Below are 22036 nucleotides of genomic sequence, written 5' to 3' on the forward strand. Positions count from 1 at the left end.
ATGTTTTATGAGGGTGGGGGGGTTATGTCTAACCCTGGCCAGTAGTGTTAGGGTTTTTGCCCAAGGACTTCTATTGGTGTAGTGTGGTGGTCTTGCCCAGCTGGGAAATCTAACCCTGGCCAGTAGTGTTTGGGTTTTTGCCCAAGGACTCCTATTGGTGTAGTGTGGTGGTCTTGCCCAGCTTGGAAATCAAACTCTGGCCTGTAGTGTTTGAGAGAATTGCTCTTGGGATTGCTAGAAAAGCAAAATCCAGGCCTTCAGGGACATATGGAGACTCTCAAAAGGTAAAATATGACCTTCACAAGAAAAAACGCCAGAAAGAAAAGCATCCCTTCATTCAGCCTGAAAAGGATTTTAAACACATTTAAGATGAGTTGACTTGCCTTGGTGTCAGTTTAGCAGTTCGAAAAGTTACAAAAAGCATAGCCATTCATGTTTAATTGGGGGGGTGATGTTGTTTTTGAGGCGGGAGGGGCTCCAGTAGCGCACTATGGGCCATATTTCACCGTCAGGCATGCGAAGCACAGATATTTATCATTTGACTTGCTCTGCTTGAGTTGCACCACTGTGGGGGAAATGTTGAAAGTGCTAATTTAATGTTTTACTTTCTCTCTCTCTCTCTCTCTCGCTTATCCCCTGATGGACTCTCTGCGATGGTTTTGCACTGGCGTGTGGAGCAGTGCATTGTGGTTTATGAGAAAAAGCTTTCAGAAAGGAATTTCTCCCGAGACAATAGCTCAGCTAATAAGTGCCACAGAGAGAGTTTTCAGAGCATATGTCTTCTGGACTTATTCCATTAAATACTAATGAAGCTTTTAGTCCATTTAATTATATATATATATAAAACTGACTGGACTGTATGGGCACTATCCTACACCCTGCGGAAGGAGCGTTGCGATGCTCATTGCTATCTTACAACCCCACCAACAGTCTCACGTCTTCTACCTGCGTAATTTAAATAGCAACGATGGTGGTCTCGAAACTGGCCCCAACTTCCTCCCCTAGGCCTGTCTCTCTTTACAGAGCTTAGTGACGTATTAGCGCTTTTATGTAGGGATGTAAACACAGCGTCGCTACTGTTGAGCTCTGAGGGTAGATTTCACTTTATTTATGTTGAAATATGGATTAAATCTCAGATCTAACTCTCATTCTCTTACACACACACACCTGCCCCTCTCTTAGCTCTTAGCTTAATCCAGCCCACTGACTGATTGTCCATTTAGCTCTTAAAAAGTTGCTGAAGCCTTTTCTCTAATTATTAAAGCACATATATGTATGTGTATATATGTATGTATATATTTAATGCTAGAAAATGCCATTCACATTCCCTCTGCTGTGTCTTTCTCCATAAATAATTTATTTATTTATGTTTTTTTTTACTATCATAACCAGATTAGCTTGACAAAGCACCTCGTCGAAATCCATGTTATATAATCCACTAAGTCCGCCACTGCATTTCACTCAAGAGCAAAAGCACAGCTTATACCAGTGCATGGAATATTCTGGCGTGCGGCTTGCCCTGAATATTGAGCGTGTATGAAATTATAACCGCGCATGAAGTCAGGCCGCCACGGTCTGTCACCTGATTCTCCACTCGAAGGGACTGATTCACCCTCCAGCTCCGCAACTGCCACATTCTGTCTGCTGATGCACGATTACGTTCTCACTCATGTGTGTGCTGGACGGGACTAGTTGCCAAGGCGTTGGGGCACAACTGGTGCCCAAAACTCCATTGCGGCGGCAACGCACTTCTGCATCCTTTCGGGGATGGCTTGTGTGCGTTTTATAGAATTCTCCTTAATAAAGAGTTTTTTCTTAATAGAAATGCCGGCACAATCAATCAATTATTTCAAGGCTTAGGTGGTTTGGTTGATGTGTGCCACTGTAATGAAGCTGGAGTTGCCTCCACTAGGATACGATGGTCAGTCATTCCCATTCTCTATTACTAACACAGGAAGGTGATTGCAGTGTTTGGGTTCTTGCCCAAAGACTCTTTTTGGTGTAGTGTGGTGGTCTTGTCCAGCTGGGAAATCAAACCCTGGCCAGTACTGTTAGGGTTGTTGCCCAAGTACTCCTATTGGTGTAGTGTGGTGGTCTTGTCCAGCTGGGAAATCTAACCCTGGCCTGTAGTGTTTGGGTTCTTGCCCAAAGACTCTTTTTGGTGTAGTGTGGTGGTCTTGTCCAGCTGGGAAATCTAACCCTGGCCTGTAGTGTTTGGGTTCTTGCCCAAAGACTCTTTTTGGCGTAGTGTGGTGGTCTTGTCCAGCTGGGAAATCAAACCCTGGCCAGTACTGTTAGGGTTGTTGCCCAAGGACTCCTATTGGTGTAGTGTGGTGGTCTAGCCCAGCTGGGAAAGTGTTTGGGTTCTTGCACAAGGACTCTTATTGGTGTAGTGTGGTGGTCTTGCCCAGCTGGGAAATTAAACCCTGGCCTGAAGTTTTTGGGTTCTTACCCAAGGAGCTGGGCAAGACCACCACACTATACCAATAGGAGTCCTTGGGCAAGAACCCAAACACTTCAGGCCAGGGTTTAATTCCCCAGCTGGACAAGACCACCACACTACACCAATAGGAATCCTTGGGCAAGAACCCTAACACTACATTCACCGTCCTGTGTAACATGATTCAAAAGCACGTCCCTCTAGCATTTGGCTTTCTGCCAGCTCTGTCACGCCAGCTACTGGACACCCTCACTGGCTGGCATCATGTTAAACGATGAGGGGACGAGGAAGGGTTGTCTTACCCACCCAAAGAAAATGAGGCCAACTGTGCTCTCTAGGATTTCTGGCCACTCGCTCATCGTAGGGAATGCATTGGTCAGTACCTACCAACAAGTGCTCCAAGAAAGGACCAGCGACTGGGCCATGGGCACCTAAGACTCATTGATGCGATCCATGGAGGCCCCACTGACCTCACAACTTACAGGACTTAACGGATCTGCCGCTAAAGTCCGTCTTTGTGCCAGATACCACAGGACACCCCCACAGGTCTTGTGGAGTCCTTGCCTCGAACGGTCAGATCTGTTGTGGTTGCACGAAGGGATCCTACTCAATATTAGGCAGGAGTGTTATGCTAATGTTATGGCTGATCGGTGTATATGTCAGTTCATTCACTTAAGTACTGATTTCCCACATGTTTCTGCCAAAAAGCTAACTGGAGCCCAAATTGGTAGAGATATGGGAGACAGGGACAACATCCAATGATGTGTTAAGGGCAGGGGAATGGTCAAAATCATGACAGCTCAGTCCAAACATAGGAAACTTCTGCAGAGGGACATGGGCTTCAGGGTGTAGCTCACTGACAGGCACTTGCAGACAAGAGAAAAGCCCTGAAGAAGCGCTGGAAACTACAACGCAACTCAATTTGCACCTCCTTGACCCAGTTTGAGAAAGCCGACCTCATCAGCTTGGCTCTGCAGGTGTTCATTTATGCAACGGGTGCGAGAAAAAAGGGGGAAAAAAAAGACTAATGACGGTGTTGTTGCAAAACTTGAAGTAATGAGATCAAGACCTGGACCTTAAACAGTGGAAAAATCTACATTTACATACTGTTGTTGTTGTTGTTACAGCTTTGGTTTATTTTTTGAGAAAGCCAAAGGGAACCATAGTGTGTACTCCCAGCTGTCCAGACGGACTGGTCTTCTTGAAGAATGATCCAATTTCCTGCTAGAAATTGCTCAAAAAAAGAGATGTAATAGCATCTTTAGATGGACCGGAGATGCTCTGAAGACAAAACCCATCCCCGTTTCTTAGCAGGGAGGCTAAATCAAGTGCCAAATTTCATACAGTGCTTAAAATAGCATTTTCAGATAACATCACTGATACAGTATTACCTACAGAGAGACCGTTTGAAAACTCTAACAACCAACACCTCTTCAGAAATGTTCTCCAGCTGATTCGGGGGAGCCAAATTGGACTTGAACAAACCTGACGTAGGAAATTACATTTTCATGCATTGCATAAGGAGGAGCCACAGGGGACCTGGCTTTTCCCTTAAGACGAAACACACATTTAGACAGATAAGCGTACTTTTTTCATGCATGAAAAAGTACAAGCTACAACTTTGTAAGGCAACACTTTAATGCTGAGTTGGACCATCATCCCTGGAAATGTGAAACTCCTGGCTGTTGTCTGTGAGAGCTGAAGTTACACCGTCCAGCCAACTTCCCCACACATGTTGGCTAATAGTTAAGATCAGGCCCACAGAAAGTCTAAAAAACTGGGCCGAACCAGGACATTGACAAGAGTCATGCAAAAGCAGTCAAGTATGGTGGTGGTAGAGTCCTGCACTGGGGCTGTCTTGCTGCCAGTGGAACCTGTACATTGCACAAAATGGTAGTGGTATAATGCCAAAGGAGGACTACCTGAGAATTCCTCCTGATACCTGAGACTGGGTGTTGCGACAGGACAATGACCCCAAACACACATCACAATCTTGGACTTGGACAGTGTGTAAAGGTCAGGTCTGGGCCAGGACACCAAAACTACCAAATCTGCCCAGAAACGTGATCAAATATCCTGCCAGAGGGGGCTCCTAGTGGCTCAGCGTGGTCTAATGCAGTATTATGGCCCAGAGGTTGCAAGTTCAAATCCCAAGAGCCATGGAGTCCCACCAGAGCTCTCTCTGGGTGGGTAGATGAAGCTCTCTCCCCACTTATTGCTTACCTGACTGCTTCTCTGTCCTCCACTCATTACCTGTATTAATGGCACCTGTTTGAACTTGTTAACAGTATAAAAGACACCTGCCCACAACCTCAAACAGTCACACTCCAAACTCCACTATGATGAAGACCAAAGAGCTGTCGAAGGACACCAGAAACAAAATTGTAGACCTGCACCAGGCTGGGAAGACTGAATCTGCAATAGGCAAGCAGCTTGGTGTGAAGAAATCTACTGTGGGAGCAATAATCAGAAAATGGGAGACCTACAAGACTGCTAACACTGCTAATCTCCCTCGATGGGGCTCCACGCAAGATCTCAGCCCGTGGGGTCAAAATGATCACAAGAACGGTGAGCAAAAATCCCAGAAACCACACGGGGGGACCTAGTGAATGACCTGCAGAAAGCTGGGACCAACGTTACAAAGGCTACCGTCAGTAACACACTACGCCGCCAGGGACTCAGATCTTGCAGTGCCAGACGTGTTCCCCTGTTTAAGCCAGTACAGATCCGGGCGCGTCTGAAGTTTGCTAGAGAGCATTTGGATGTTCCGGAAGAGTATTGGGAGAATGTCTTATGGTCAGATGAAACCAAAGTAGAACTGTTTGGTACAAACACAACTCGTTGGGTTTGGAGGAGAGTGAATGTTGAGTTGCATCCAAAGAACACCATACCAACTGTGAAGCATGGGGGTGGCAACATCATGCTTTGGGGCTGTTTCTCTGCAGAGGTATTAGGACGACTGGTCCGTGTACATGAAAGAATGAATGGGGCCATGTATTGTGAGATTTTGAGTGCAAACCTCCTTCCATCAGCAAGGGCATTGAAGATGAAACGTGGCTGGGTCTTTCAGCATGACAATGATCCCAAGCACACTGTCAGGGCAACAAAGGAGTGGCTTCGTAAGAAGCATTTCAAGGTCCTGGAGTGGCCTAGCCAGTCTCCAGATCTCAACCCCATAGAAAACCTTTGGAGGGAGTTGAAAGTCTGTGTTGCCCACCGACAGCCCCAAAACATCACTGCTCTAGAGGAGATCTGCATGGAGGAATGGGCCAACGTACCAGCAACGGTGTGTGCCAACCTTGTGAAGACTTACAGAAAATGTTTGACCTCTGTCATTGCCAACAAAGGATATATAACAAAGTAATGAGATGAACTTTTGTTATTGACCAAATACTTATTTTCCACCATTATTTGCAAATAAATTCTTTAAAAATCAGTGTGCTCTTACATCAAGCTGCGATATGAATCTGTTGCAGAGCATGTAAACACAGCCACTGTAAGAGAGTGGGGTTCTGGTTCACTTCTGCTACAAAGCAGCTCTTTTGCCAACAAACTGACCAAGAGAGTGACCACAAAAACTCTTTAACACTGAGGCTACAGCAAGTTGCAGCAAAAGCCCCACTCTGTTCACTGTGTTCTCGCCGATTCACAAACAATCCTAATCCAGACAGAAAAGATGCTGCCAGCTGACAGTAGACTCAGCAGCACCCATTGCCCAGCACTCTTCCCAGCACAACGTGCACCTTTTGCCCTTTGTGCGCTAGACCTCCTTCAGGGCATGTCACTGACCATCTCTGTTTTCATGGCATTCTGCACTTGAGTGTCATGCGAAAAATGAACTTCTGCTGTTCTATGCTTTTATACATTCCCCATATGGATTTATATATTTTTGAGTATATGGAATTCCCTTACATTCAACATATATTTGTCACATATATGCCAAAAATAAATGGACTATAAGCTCCCTGGACTAAAAAAAATCCTGTGTGTCACCTCGTGTGTTTAAGGTGGTGGTAACTTCAGGCTCCTGCAGATGGTGCTGCACGAGGATGATTGGGCTGTAAATACCTGTAGGGGGGCGCCACGGGATTCACAGACTGTGAAGAGTAGGTCTGTATCGTCCCTTTGCGACCAGTAGCGGTCTGACATAGTCAATCTGGAGGTTTGCCCATGGGCCCTCCACCAGCTGTACTGGTCGTGACAGGCCTTTTCATTACTGAAGCTACAACCACCTTAAACAAGCATATTTCACATTGATTTCAGGTGGGACATCAATTTCAGCCGTTTCACCCCTTAAAAAGCCTGTGGTCCGCCGGTGGGCCGAAAGTGTTATATATAAATTTCTATAACCAGAGAATAGCCTCACCAGTTTGAACAGAACACCCTGTGGGTACTAAGTAATACACCTTAAAGTGTAATAAGCTATTCTGTGTTAAGGGGTCAAGCACAAATATAAAACAAATTGTGATATAAAGCCTTTCTAAAATATATGTCCCTATATGTATTTACCAAAAGAAAAATATCTATGTACTTGCATCCATACATGCCTTATTAATATGTACATATATTTTGAAATATGTGCCCAACACTGCGTGCTTTATAAGCATAAAAAAAGAAAATTAAATAAATGGCCGCAGAGTTCCAGATGTGTAAATGAAAGGATGTTGGTTTGCTCAACTATTCTTAGAAAGAGCCACTGGCTAGTCCAGCCTGGCCTAATTGCTGGCCAGCTGTCCAGCACGATTCAACTACTCACTCATCAAGCTCACTCAAAGCAAATGGCATGCCAAACTACACCAGCAGTCATTAGCAGCAAGTCACAGGTCATTGGAACTTTCTTGACAAGAGGAGTTGCAGGGTCTTTTCAGGTAAACCTTCCGAATCTGGGATAATAGAGATGAAGTGGCACTGCCAGGCTGGACTCAAGGTTAGCCACTGCAGTGCTTTATACTGGATTGTCTTTGAAGCCACAGCTTGTTTTTTGTCTTTGAAATACTGAGTCACAAAACAGGGGTAAGCAACCCAGTAAGCAAGCCAGTTTCAATGCAATGGACATCGGAAAGGTATCAATTCATTAGTTTAACACTATGGCTGAAGTCTACCTGCAGAGATTCTCCTTAGAACGACCATAAACATCGAATAACGTATTTTTGAGGAAATAGTAATCGCAAGAATACCTAGAATTATTAATTGTGAATGGAATTACCTTGTCTTGATATCAGGGCCCTTAAAATACATCCGCATAGGCCATAGGGCCGCATGACTTTTGTGAGGGGGGAAAAACTACCGGGTGGAGTGGGATTCAACAGCTCATGGATGATGTTGTTTATTATTATTATTATTATTATTATTATTATAAGGGACATCCCAGCACGTTTGAGTCGCCTGGTCATGTGTGTTCATCAGACCCCTTATGAAGCGGGCAGCAATGCAAATGGAGTGATTAGTCATTGTCACAACACGCTAACGTAAATTCACGCATGCTGTAGCTAGAAAACTACATTTCCCACAATGCTGCATCGTCAATGTCTACCACATGCAGTTTTCTAAGCAGTCTTTACAGACCTGGGGGTGCATATCAAGTTAAACGTAGCTAATATTTGAATATTTGAACGTAGCTAACGTTTGAATATTTGGGGGGGGGCTGACCCTATATTGCCCCTATATCTCTCTGTATATTGTAAGTACTTAAATACATACTGAAAAATAGGCATGAATATGTATGTAAACTATCACGGTTCAAATTTCAAAGTTAACAAAACCAATATGTTGAATCACAGTTATGCAACCTTGTATCTGAATCTTTCCTGTTATAAAGAGTTCACTTTTTGACATAATGTGATTCTGGCAGTTGTTCATAACATTGGGTCTGAATTTTATCATAATTTGGACCAACAGAATTGCTCCAGAATGACCTGGATGAAATCTTTTTACATTGACTTCCATTGAAAGTTAAGAAGATTTTTTACTTCTATAAAATTGTTTTTTTTTTTTAAGTAATATCAAGAATATGGAGTTTATAACTGGAGTCCACAATTTGAGAATGATATAAATGGAAAAATGTCACTTTAGAGCCCTTGTATCAATACAATTCCATTCACTTCATAAAACATTCATGTCATTTTACGATTACTGGCATAAGATCAAGTACTTTCACTGGATTATTTACACTGGCTCATGTTGGGCCCAGTGTTTATAATGGCCAGCAAACAATTTTCCTGACCAATGTTAATAAATACTCAAGGATTTACACTGAAATATTCACACTGGATTATTAATTCGGGCCTAGTGTTTACAATGGTCAACAAACGGCTTTCCTGACCAATGTAATGCGCAAGAAATAAAGCAATCCACTACAAAGTTGCAGCATTATATATAAGATAGCCCCTTTTTACTACCTATGGTCCAAAATGCCCTTTAAATCAAAGCCCTGGATTCTTTGAATACCTCCACCTTGGGCATTTTAGTGTTTTTCTGCTCTGTCACACCCACTCTGTCTCAGGGCTTGCTAATTAGCCAATTAATTGATTCATTTTTCCAAGGGATTCCTGGCCAGACTCAAGGCCATCCAGGCTCCAGCCCATCTAAGCTGTGTTCGGATCCACCCCTTAGAGAGACAGTCTAATAGGGATTGATTCCATAGTTAGTTAGCCATGATGAAGTGCTCACATTCCGAACAGTTAACGTTGTGGTCGATCCTTGGTTGGGAATCAATAGATCGAGTGAACAATTCCAAGAACGCCATCTCCATCTCATCTCATCCACCTGCTTATTGTTAATTGCCATCACCACTAACGATAACCACCCACCTTATATTGTGTAGGCCCACCTCGTGCTGCCAAAACAGCACTGTCCCATCAAGGCATGGACTCGACAAGACCTCTGAAGGTATCCTAAGGTCTATCTGGCTTCAACAGGTTATCAGCACATCCTTCAAGTCCTGTAAGTTTGAGGTGGGGCCTCTATGAAGCACATCAGTGGGCCTTGGGCGCTCCATGACCTTTGTTGGTGTCCTTCCTTGGAGCACTTTTGGTAGGGACTGGCCACATGTTTTGGAGATGTTCTGAACTACTCGTCTAACCATTATAATTTGGCCCCTGACAATGTGGCTCAGATCCTGAATGCTTGGCCTTCTGTCCTGCTTCCTACATGTCAACTTGAAGAACTTCAAGACTGTTCACTTGCTGCCTAATACATCCCACCCCTTTGACGAGTGCCACTGGAAGCAGATAGGCAGTGGTTTTAGGTTATGGCTGATCTGTATTTAGGTATGTGATTGTGATGAATCTCCATGTGCTCTTGTGGGATGTTCTCAAATCGCAGCAGCACCAAGACGTAGGAAATGACGCTTATCAGAGTAGCAGTGCAGATCTAGGATATGTTCCTGGTAGGTCCCAGATCATCACCCCTACTCTGAGACATTTTAGAAATACAAGCCCAGGTCCTACTGATAGTTACTGACCATTGCTGTGGTTGAATAATAAATACAGTTACCAAATAACAATCCTGATTAGTTGCTAGGCCTGGGATTTCGGAGTTAGAACAGCCAACACACCCAAATATGGGCTCCTGGAACACCATTAGGCGCCGCATTAAGCCACCCTAAATGTTGCACTGCCAACTGCGACAACAAAAGGGAGCCATTTCCTTCCATTATTGCGAAGTCTACATCATGATCCGTACACGTCGAGAGAAGACAACGTGCTGATGATGCTGGTATGGGCTTCTTTTTCATGCTTAATGTGGCATAAATGTGGCACATCGGTGAATTGCAGCTTGATGAATTGATGAAGCCCCTTTCCTTTTCACACAGCACATTCATTGCAGATGGGTGGGAAGTCAATGGGTAAAAAAAAAGTGTGTGTGAGAGAGAGAGAGAGAGAGAGAGAGAGAAAGAGAGAGACAATGAAATAGCCCGTAATTGTCAAATCCAGTCAGGTCTCTGGGGAGCTACTTTCGTCCTAGAAATGAGAGCAGTAAAACCAGGCTCAAAGCCCAGTACAAAATACCCAAAACTCCACCGAATCCCCCTCCTCTGGCCCCCATCTTTACTGTGGCTCTGCCTTTCTCTCAGTCTGAATATTCATGCCTCAGCGAGTGTGTAATTCACATTTGCGTGGCTTTTCTTTGATAATGGCGTCAAGTTTTTCAAAGTGCTGCATTCATATTCAAATATTATGCCATGCCACATAAAACCTCAAAGGGGAGCCATATCCCCCATCCCCCCTTCATGTCTTCACATCCCAACCCCCCCCCCCCCACCCCCAGGGGCTCGTTTGTGAGCCCGACCCCATCGCGCTACACCTCACCTTGCCGACGTACTGGTAGTTGTTCCCCATGTACTCCTCCGACAGGAAGAACTGCCTCCACATCCAGTCGCGCTTGGATCTGTGCAGCGCTCTCCCCTCAGGTTGCTGCGCTTGGCTGGAAGGGCGGAGGACACTACCCCGACTCCGTACCACCAGCATGACAGGAGAGCCCGGAGGGAGGAAGCCGAGCAGCGGGAACAGCCAGAGGAAGTGAATCATCATCATCATCATCAGTATCCGATTGATCCTTGGGACAGGCACAATTCCGGATGAATAATCTAATAAGGAAGGCAGCGCTGAACGGCGAATGATCTAAACGGTTGGATCAGCAACTCTGGCATTGTAGACGCTGGCTTTGATGTTCCTTTGATTCCCTGCGAGAAAAAAAAATCAAAGTGGGGAAAAAAAGGGAATGAAAATATAAAGTTTCGATTTGTCCGAGGTCACGGCAACTCCTGTCAAGAGGGAAAATTCCATTAAGTGCAATGGCAGCTCTTTGATATCAAACAGCAAGCAGATGTCATATTTCTCTGGCATTTACTACATTCTTCAAGATGCTTTGTGCCAATAGTACCATGCCCCATGTTGCAAGCCCTTTCAAATTTGGTGGAGATTGGTTATTGTGATAAAAATAGGTCTCTACAGAACATCTACTTGGGTTCAGACGTCAAAAGTTCATCCTAGATTGGTCCAGCAGACTAAGGCACTGCTACAATGACCCAAAGCTTGCTGCCTGCCATCAGCAGCCAGAGCCTGAGAGAGCACAATGACCCATTCTAAAAGAGATGGTGGCTGGACTCTTATTGCCTATGAATTGGTAATGATTGGGTAAACAAAGTACTAGGACCAGGTTTAGGTTTGAGGTGCTACATATTTCTTTATAGGTGAGTATCTCTAAAATATCTATAATAACTTTCCAGGACAATAATTGCCAGTGGAAGCCAATGCAAGAAGAGCATTTCTATTGGTCAGTGCATCATGAAGTTTTAAATTTCCACAACAGTCAAAATTGAAAAACACTAAACGTTGAGATGCATCTAATAAAATAAATGTGCCAAAAAAGGGTTCATTACAGTCCAGTCCTGGCCCAGAAGATCTACCACCCTGCAGGCACTCTACTCTAACACAACTGACGCAAGTATTAATGGCCTTCAGGCTTTAGGGGTACCTAAATATTGGAGTCTCCAGAGAGGGAGATGTCCAGGACCAGGAGATAAGCACCCCTGTCATAGATGAAGCCTTTCTGCTTCCATGACTGCTTTCAAGTCTTTTAGTTAAGTTGTTTCAATTGGGTGTTTGAAGAAAAATCCCTTGAAAAGTTCTTCACGGAACCAAAGGAGCTTCTTCTATGGCATCGCTCCAAAGAACTCTTTTTGGCAGCACAGGCATTTGCTCATTTATTTATGCCCAAATCAATTTAGCCTTTTTGCCCATCAATCATTTTCCCATTACCAGGATTATATTGTCTGTTAAGTGAGGAAGAGGATTTATAGAATTTTTTTTCTTTTACAATATTTGTAAAATGTCCAGTAGCTGTTTATTTGTTATCCATTCCAGTGCGAAGAAAAAGAAAGTGTGTTTCATCTCCTTCAGATTCGGATATGAACAGAATGACAATAAAGCTGAATTGAGCCGTACTCTTTACTTTAGGATCTCTTCTGACAAGAGCTTTGTTCTAACAGGCTTTTCTTCATGGGTTTTTCAGCAAAGGTAATGGTTCTGTTTAAAGCCACAAGTCAACTCAAAGAACCATTTAGATGCTTGAATGGTTTGTTGGCTTGTTAAAGGGTTCTTTTGTAGATGGTTCTACACTGAACATTACATAGAGCTCCTACTATTTGACCCTTTTCCAGTACTGCTGTTTGTAGTACCCTCTTTGCCTAGAGTGTAGGGTTGGGTAGTAGCTTCTCTTTCTTTTACAGAAACTGCCATAGAAGAGAAGCTTGGTTTCCTCCAACATTAACATCTGACAACAATAGATGGCTCTTAAAATATCAACTTTCCAGGAGAAGGAAACAACCTTCATAACTTCCAGTGGAAGCCAGTGCAAGAAGAGCATTTCTACTGGTCTGTTCATCATGAAGTTTTAAATTTTCACAACAGTCAAAATTGAAAAACACTAAAAGTTGAGATACATTTAATAAAATAAATGTGCCAAAAAAGGTTCCATTACAGTCCAGTCCTGGCCCAGAAGATCTACCACCCTGCAGGCACTCAACACTAAAACAACTAATGCAATAATTGATGGCCTTCAGGCTTTAGGGGTACCTAAATATTGGAGGTGTAGGGTTGGGTAGTAGCCTCTCTTTCTTTTAACAATAGATGGCTCTTAAAATATCAACTTTCCAGGAGAAGGAAACAACCTTCATAACTGCCAGTGGAAGCCAGTGCAAGAAGAGCATTTCTACTGGTCTGTTCATCATGAAGTTTTACATTTTCACAATTGCGACGAGTTTAGCAAAGCAGCGAAGGAGCTGAGCATCTTCTTCTGCTAACCCCACATCACATCTCTGACTGGACAGACAGACAGACTACAGACCTGGGGCCCTATTGAATTTGGCGGATTGCTATTTTTGAATGGCGCAAATTTAAAGGAGTGTATGCGTGTTGGGCATGTGCCTGTGTTTAACTCCTCCCACTCAGTCCATGATAACGTTAGCAACATTAGTGAGCGTCCTGAACACCACAACTAGTCTCATATTTCTCCACTGCTACACTGCTCACCAAGACCTGGTGCTAACCGAACCTTGCTGAGACAGTTTAAATGGATGCTGACTGAATTTAACGTTGGTCGTTAGGTTTAGCATGCTAGCATTTTTAATCACAAACATAGTAAGAGTAAATCTGTCATGTTTGCTCTGGTTCAGTTGAATTGAGTTTTATAGGTTTCATGGGTCACTTCATTAAAAGCTCGTCAGCTGGAGTTGAGCATTTTGATGGCGGTGGAGTGGAAACTCTGGTTATTGTATTTGAATGGCTGAATTATGGTTGTATGTAGGGACGTTTTGAAGGCTACGTTTTATGCTCCGGCATTATCATGAACGGTGTGAGAACCGTTCAGGTCTACTCTACAATACAGCCATCATTCAGGGATGTGGACAACTGGATGACGGTATTGACCAATCGCCCAAGCCTACCACACGCTCTCCTCCACCTTTCCTTTAACACGAGCTGAAAGAGAAGGAAAACATATTTGCAAATAAAGTCTTTTGGAAACCCTGCCGCTGTCCGACAGAGCCGACCACATCACACCTAACACATCGTGTTTGATCTCGGTCAGGAAACAAGCTGTGATTGCAGAGCCGAGCGAGTTCATGGTGAAATTTATTGCAATGGCAGCCCTTTGATATCAAATAAAACTTTGATATAACAGTCTCCTGATATGTAGTCCGCTCCATTCAGGATGAAGCCTGTGGCGTGGCCCCACACAACATGTATTGATTTAGGTGTCAGGGCCATTAAAGAGGACGCTGATTACACAAGCCAGTTTTTGAGTCTCTAGCTAAATCCTTGGCCTGCGACTGTAGTTGAGCTGCTGTTGTTTTTTTCTCACAGGTTGCTCCTCATCCTCTGTCAGAGCTATTGACGGCGCTCCCCTCATGCAAAACCCTCGTGGGAGTCGAGAACACTAACAATGAATAATCCGAGAAAACAAGCGCCGCAACTCAATAAAGCCGTAAGACAAATCTTATTCTCCGAGCAACAGGCCAACCACCCCCCCATCTCCCCCCATCTCCCCCGAAACCCGCCTCTCCCCAGTGTCAAATCTGTTTTCGCTTACTAGTTTTTCATCCGCGGATTAAGCTGCCGAAAGCGAAGCTCAGGTGCATAAATGCACTAGAGTGTACGCAAAGCCGCTCATATAAACCCAATCGATACAGTTGACTTTGATTATGTGGAGCAGCGTGTCTGGGGTTGGATTTAAATCCCCCTTTCACTCCGAAACACAGCAGCGCAGCTTTCCTGCCTGATGCGGTAATTGCCTTCGGCCGCGCGGCCTGCCACTGCGCTTGTTGCTCCGGCTTTAGACGGGGCGTCTCAGCATGACAGGCCATGTGCATTTCTTTCAGGCCAAAACACCAGTCTTACACCACTCATCTCGCTTCTACCTTCTTTCCTGCAGGTTCTGTTTTTCTGGGGGTTTTTACGAGTTTTTTTTCAGGCACTGCAAAGCAAGCCGTTCGAAAACAACGAGAGCGGGCCCTAGGACAGAGCCTTGAGGCACGCCATATCTAAACCTGTTTTTAGGACAATATTTAGCCTTCCTTCATAGCTCAAAATGGCAATTTCCTCTAAAAACTATTTCCCACAGGGTCTGAGCCTTCAGCAGAGACGTTCAAAGCAAGCCCTGATATGGAGCCTTGAGGCACGCCGTCTCTAAAACCTGATTTCAGGACGAGATTTAGCCTCATATCTCTTTGAGATTCATATCTCAAAATAACACTTAGGTCTAAAAACAATTGCCCGCAGGGTCAGAGCTCTCAGTGGTGAGCAAGACGTTCAATGCAACAGAAACAAACTATAATATGGGCCCTTAAAGCCCACTTTTCAGTCCGTTTTTAGCTATGCAACACTACGTAGGAACAAACTGTGAGTTGTAAGCACTTGACTTTCAGTTGATAGTGAATGATAAGAACCTTGGCATTGTGTATTTGGAGGATTCGTCACCTTTCCCTGTTATACCGAACTGCAGTGTAAACCGAATCATGACTTTCATGTACCGCTGGTCGCCCCTGGATGACCGTTTGATTTGGCGTTACATAGCAACAGTCGCCTTTACTGCAAAACACTGGTGTTTTGACACATTCGTCACAATCATACCTCGCCCCCAACACCTGTTTTTCCAGACACTGAGCAAGAAACACAAAGAAACACCAACCTTGAGTGTTTTTCTTTTGTTTTGTTTTTTCCCAAGCAAATGTATCCATTCGCACGGAAATAGATTTCCAATAGCACTGGAAGTTTGGAATGTCTCGGTTAAAATGAAGGATGAAATAATAAAGCCCCAGAAATTAGGCTGGGATTGCTTTTGTAATTGAAAAGAAAAAAAAAAAGCCTAGCAGTCACCTAATGGCTTTCTACAGAGCGAAAATGCTTTAAATGGCTGCTTGTATAAATATCCTTCAAAATGCATAATACAACTCAGCACCGTTGACTCCGCTGTTAATCTCTTTTTGGCCTCAGGCTTGTGTGAAACCAACTCCCTTTTGTAACAATTAAACCTCTTTGATTATTATTATGATTGAATGCTCTAATTAGGGCTATAGTTTAAACCCTTTCCATGAATGTCATTAGCATCGTGGATATTAATCCTGGACGCGTGTTGCATAATAAGCCGTGCAGACACATCGGAAAGCTTCTGGAATGATGAACCAATGGAGGAGAGTGATCCACATCATCTAACCCCTCAGCTCAGGTTGCAGCTTTTCTGGGTGCAAGTATAAATCAGCAATTCATGGAATCCAAGCCAATCCAAAGAATCCAATCCAAGGAATCCAAGAACGGCATGGCCGGAGATGGCGCAGAAATACCAGGCCGTGCTTTCGCTGGTTAGTTGGCTTTATGTGTCCAGGCTCACTTGGACTCATCTCCGGGTTGCGGGCCAGGAACTCCCTATGCCATACAGGAAGACGACCACTTGGTGGAGCCCAAGAGCTTTTCCTGGGCGCTCGCTCGCTCTTTCTCCCTCCCTACCTGGCTCGCCCATCTCTCCATCTCTCAGGCTGGACACTTTTCACAGCTGCTGCCTCCTCTGTAATATTAATGCCCTGTCTTCTTTGTTTTGAAACTTTGATACAGATCAAATCTGCTGCATGTTGATTGCCTGCCTGGAGGACCAGGCTTTGATATGGCCAGGTTCATAGAATCAAGGCCATCGTTTGGAGGCGCACGTTATTAGGCCCGACGTTTTTCTCTCGTTTTATTCGGCTGCTCAGGATTTTTCAATGAATTTAACGAATCTGAAAGTTCTGTGCGGCCTCGGCTTTTTTTGGGTTTTTTTTTTTTTTTTTTTTTTTTTGGTGTGGTTTAAGACTTTAACTTTAACTTTTAAGGCCTCAAATAAATGATATATGGACCCCAAAACAGGGATTAGGAGGCCACCGAGGTGCTCCTACAGTGTTCTACAGTGGATACAGAAAAAAACCCTTGTTAGCCACACCGTGATTACTTGGCTGTGCCGTGTTCATGGACCCGGCGGGCGAATAAATCAGGCTTTTTTTTTTAATGTATAAATTGGACGCTCATCAGGCAGGGATAACATTACTAAGATGTGTACCACTGCTGGAGCTTGGTGGAGCTTGGAGGCGGGTGGGTGGGGGATGTGGGGGAGGGGGGGCTGGCATTAATATCGCTGCATTGCTCTCGAATGAAATAAATTGATTGTCTCTGACTTTTATCTCATTATGAGACAAATTGCATTCACTGCGAACCTCCTCTTCATAACAGAGAGCCGGGGAGGGGTGAGGGAGACCGAGTCAGAGAGAGAGAGAGAGAGAGAAAATGCTATCCGGAATCGAAGTGCAAGTGACTTTGTCTCGTGCTTCATCTCTGCGCTGAAAGGCAATTATACATGTGACACCGGCTGGGAGGAAATGTGCACTTTAATTTGGGCGAAACAGTCGTGCCATTATGCGCCGGGGCTCGGACGTATAAATCACACGCTGGCCCACTCCAAGGCTTGGCAGCTTGCGCCCAACGTCTAGCAAGGGAAACGGAACAGGCAAACAGAGTAAACAGGGGCCCGAACTGACGGGGCTGACTGGGGTCGGGGTTTTCTGTAAGCTTTGTCAAGGGAGACTAATTTCATGGACTCGAGGCCACTAAAAGAGCCACTAAGCTGCCTCATTGAGGAGCTCCCAGCACTTATCTTGCGTCTCAGCTGTCCCTTCTTTCCTTCATCAAACTCCACATTCAAACAGGCAGCACCTTTCCTCCTGGAGAAGAACACCGAGGAGCATTTAGGAAAAAAGAGAGAGAGAGAGAGAGAGAGAGACGCTGTCTACGACTGCAGCTTGGGTGTTAACAGCTTTGCCAGCGTGTCTGTGCATTTGTACGTCCCGAGTTAAAACCCAGGGCTGAGCCTCATCGAAGGAGACGTAGTGAGAGAGAGAGAGGGGGAGAGGGAGCAAGAGAGGGAGGCAGTGACTGACTCATCAAAGCGGTCCCCCTAGCCTAATATCCTCGGCGGAAAACATCAAACAGGTTCAGGGCACACCTCGAAGAGAAGACGCAAGCACTTTTAAGAACCAACACCTGAAGGAAATCAAGCTGGCACGTGGAACCCGACGGCACGGCTTAATACCGTGGATCTGAGCAACTTAATTGCTGATTCCATCCGAACGCCAAGTCTTCGGGGGGTGGAGGGGGGGGGGGTAGGTGAAGCTTTCATGGGAACGCATCCTTTTCATTCACTCACCCCTTCGCCGCTTTCTTATTGCAGCAGTCACGCCAGATGCCAGCGCTCATAAGCAAAGCGGCAAAAGCGCACAGTAGAACAGCGCAGCCAGGTTTTTTGAAGCTAGCTACGATCAGCAGGCTTATGAAAGTTTTCTCAGTCTGGCACTGATGAGTGAGTATCGAGCACAAGGAACACTGAGCACCCACCTGCTTAGGACATTGGCATCACCATCATACATCCTGATCATCATCATCATCATCCTCCTACTCATCAACAACAACATCATCATCATCATCATCATCACCACTGTGACAGCATCAAGGCAGCTAACGCACTTTGCTCCGCTGGAACTCTCCCCGAAGCCACTGAGCAACACAAAATATCGGCTATGCACGGTTCAAGGTTCAGGATTCTAGGCTGCAGGCTATCCTACAGAGAGTGAAGACAGAGACAGTGAGAGGTCTTTACCTTAGTAGAAGCTTCCCTTGCTCTTTTGAGGGCATGTCATTCTCATTGAAGTGCGACACTGGCTCCTGTTTTTTGCCTCTTGGCAGCGCTCAGATTCCAAGACTGGCTACAGTTGTGTGTGAGGCTCCAGCTGCATGCCTCTCTCTCTCTCTCTCTCTTGCGCTTGCTTGCTCTCGCTCTCACTCTCTCTTGCTTGCTTGCTCGCTCACTCACTCTCTCTCGCTCGCTCACTCGCTCCCTCTCTCTTGCTTTTGCTAGACAAGGATGCAGTTTGCGGAGGGGGACGCGTTCTGATTGGCTGCCATTTATAAAGGCTGTGATAGGGAAGGGAGGAAGGGAGGGTGGGGGGGGGAGCAGTGTTGGCAGCTGACTGAGGCATTCAATCCAGGACATTGGGGTTTAGGGCAGTGGGTATGATGACTTATATACTATCTTGATGATGGTGATTTTTTATTATTATTTTTTTTGGCAACATCATTTGCTCACTCCTGCAATTATCGAATCAGCCAATCAGGCTGCGGCAGCGCAATGCAAGAACTTATGCAGATAATGTTCATAATAACCGTTGGAATTGGGGGGTTGAATATGGGATTTGAGTGATTTTGAGCATGACGTGGTTATTGGTGTCAGATGGATTGGTTTGTCCAATCGCGAGTCATGATGCTTTGCCATCAGCAGCCGGAATCGGAGAGAGCAAAGTTGGCAGTGCTCTCTCCAGGTGGGTAGATGGCGCTCTCTTAAGCGACCCGCCGCTTTCTTCCGAGCATCTCGGCTGCCTGGCGATGTCGCTGATGCGGCCAGAAGGACTGGTTTGTCCAATCCTAAGTCATGAAGCTTTGTCATCAGCAGCCGGAATCTCTCCAGGTGGGAAGATGGCGCTCTCTTAAGCGATGTTGGCCGGCACTGGTGCGGTGGAGCTGGGGACCCGGCGCTTTCCTCCAAGCGTGTCGGCTGCCTGCCGATGCCGCTGATGCTGCCAAAAGGACTGGTTTGTCCAATCCCAAGTCATGACGCTTTGCCATCAGCAGCTAGAAACATAGAGAGCAAAGTTGGCAATGCTGTCTCCGGGTGGGTAGATGGCGCTCTCTTAAGCAGTGTTTGCCGGCACTGGTGCGGTGGAGCTGGGGACCCAGCGCTTTCCTCTGAGCGTGTCAGCAACCTGGCGACGCCGCAACGGTGGCAGTTCAAGAGGTGGTGGCTTCCCATGTATTGAAGGAGACGTGTTAAGTCCTTACTCTTCTAGTGTTAGGAACATTGCTAGGGCTAGGGGGAGCTACGACAGCAGTCCCTAGAGTTCACTCAGAAAGGTAACCACTTATCGCTACAATTGTAGACAGCAGGAACGACACCTTGTCCAACCTAAAAGGCTTCAATAGCAGGAGACCACATCCGGTTCCACTGTTTTCAGCCAAGAACAGAAAGCTGAGGCTGCAGTTAGCACAAGCTCAGCAAAACTGGACGGTCGATAACTGGAGAAATGTAGCCTGATCTGATGAATCTCGAATCTTCTGCTGAGACACACAGATGTTAGGGTCAGAATTTGGCATCAATCCATTGACTCCACCTGCCTTGGGTCAACAGTCCAGGCTGGTGGTGGTGGTGTAATGGCATGGGGAATGTTTTCTTGGGACACTTTGGGCCTGTCCAATTAGCCGTCTTTTGAATCCCACAGTCTATTTGAGTATTGTTGCTGACCATGCTGACCCAATTTTAGTTAGCCCCACTCGTCCCCATGTCACATGTAAACGCACCCAACACTAAGAGGTCCAGACACATGTGCAACCAGCCACTGCCTTTTTCAAACTGCTGCTCAGAGAAAAGGGCCAGGTCCCCAGCACTGGTGCATAGGCCAGCCAGCACCATACTGAAGTGATGTGGGGTGAGAGGGCAAGCCATCTACCCAGGCTATTTGTGCTCTCTCAGGTTCTGGCTGCAGATGGCAAGCAGTATAACCCAGGATTTTAACCAGCGATCCCTGAGCCAGCAATTTACCCAACGGCTACTTCCAGCATGACGATGCATCATGTTAGAAAGCAAAAGTCTCTTAAACTGGTTTCATGAATATTCAGAAAATTGAGTGGTCTTCAATGGTCTTTCTAGTCACCAGATCTGAATCCAGTAGAAGACCCGTGGGATATGGAAGTAATGCAGATGAAAGTTCACAGCATTATACAGCACTCTGCAGAGCACTTGCACCAGAACCTCAGAGGATTGTTTCCAACATTGTGTGATCTTACATATGCTAAATGGACAAAAGTATTTGGACACCAGCTCATTCATTGTTTCTTCTAAAATCAAGGGTATTAAAAAGAGTCTAGTCTATTCTATTGGCCATAATTCTCTGCAGGGACCTGTGCCAGCAAGGGCGTAGGTTTGATTTTGACATTGGTGGGGACATAAGAAGTCCACAGAAGCTTTGCACTTCTGATTGACTTCGGACTGCAATTTCATGTCATCCAGAGCCTTTATTCATAGATACGGTAGCCAATACGCTCATACAGGGAGTTTTTAGGAGTGTTTTTCTCTCAGTATCTCCCTAAAATGATAATTACCTCATTTTAATTGTTTACCAAAGGCCATCATATTTAGCTTTCCTCACTAGCTTTGAGCACTCAGCTTACGTGCACTTCTAGTTGACAGAGCTTTGGCGCTTTCAATAACCAAGAAAGCAAGAAACCAAGAAACAGCAAAGCCAATCCTGTTAGCGATGTGGGTTAGGGAGGTGGGACTCGTTATAGAGAACTAAGGTTGAAGGTTTAAGGTTTGATTGCATTCAGAGACAAGAGCATTAGTTAGTGAGGTCGGATGTTGGACCAACTCCCCAACTTATCCCATCATCATTCCAGAGAACACAGTCATACTGCTCCACAGCTCAGTGCTGGGGGGCTTTGTACCCCGCTAGCCAATGCTCTGTACGAGACATGATTTTTGAGCGCACATCTGTTGGATGGTGTCTCTCATGGAGCTTTTGCTATGGACAATTCAGTCCTCACTGGATTTGAAAGGGACATGTCCCTACCGTCCCTACCAAATTCTATGCCCTTGCATGTCAGCAATGTGTGCTGAATGCGCTGGGTCCCCAGCACTGGTGCATCAGCTAGCAGATGTCTAGGCCGGCCAGCACCCCAATTGTGCTCTCTCAGGTTCTGGCTGCAGATGGCAGGCATTATGACCCAGGATTTGAAACAACGATCCCTGAGCCAGCAATTTACCCATCTTCTAACGGCTACTTCCAGCATCACGATGGTATTGTATATGCTTAATGGACAAAAGTATTGGGACACATGCACATTCATTGTTTCTTCTGAAATCAAGAATATTGAAAATATGTTAGCCTGCTTTTGTTGGAGTACTCCTCTTTGTTCTACAGAGAACAAGGATTTTTACTAGATTTCTGAACACTGCTGTGAAGGTTTAATT

The 22036-nt window shown here is 45.3% G+C and overlaps 1 protein-coding gene across 1 annotated transcript in view; it reads right to left on the reverse strand.

Annotated features, from left to right (window-relative positions):
- Positions 1 to 18849, reverse strand: part of cdh10a (cadherin 10, type 2a (T2-cadherin)) — a 41570-nt gene extending 22721 nt beyond the window's left edge. The window contains exons 1-2 of the mRNA XM_072668515.1: positions 18617 to 18849; positions 10750 to 11123 (exon numbers count right to left, since the gene is read on the reverse strand). Coding sequence (XP_072524616.1) covers positions 10750 to 10980 — 231 coding nt within the window. The 5' untranslated portion in view covers positions 10981 to 11123; positions 18617 to 18849. The remainder of the gene's footprint in view (positions 1 to 10749; positions 11124 to 18616) is intronic.
- Between the last annotated feature and the right edge of the window lie 3187 nt (positions 18850 to 22036).

This window comes from Salminus brasiliensis, chromosome 23, assembly GCF_030463535.1.
Source record: "Salminus brasiliensis chromosome 23, fSalBra1.hap2, whole genome shotgun sequence".
Classification (NCBI taxonomy): domain Eukaryota; kingdom Metazoa; phylum Chordata; class Actinopteri; order Characiformes; family Bryconidae; genus Salminus; species Salminus brasiliensis.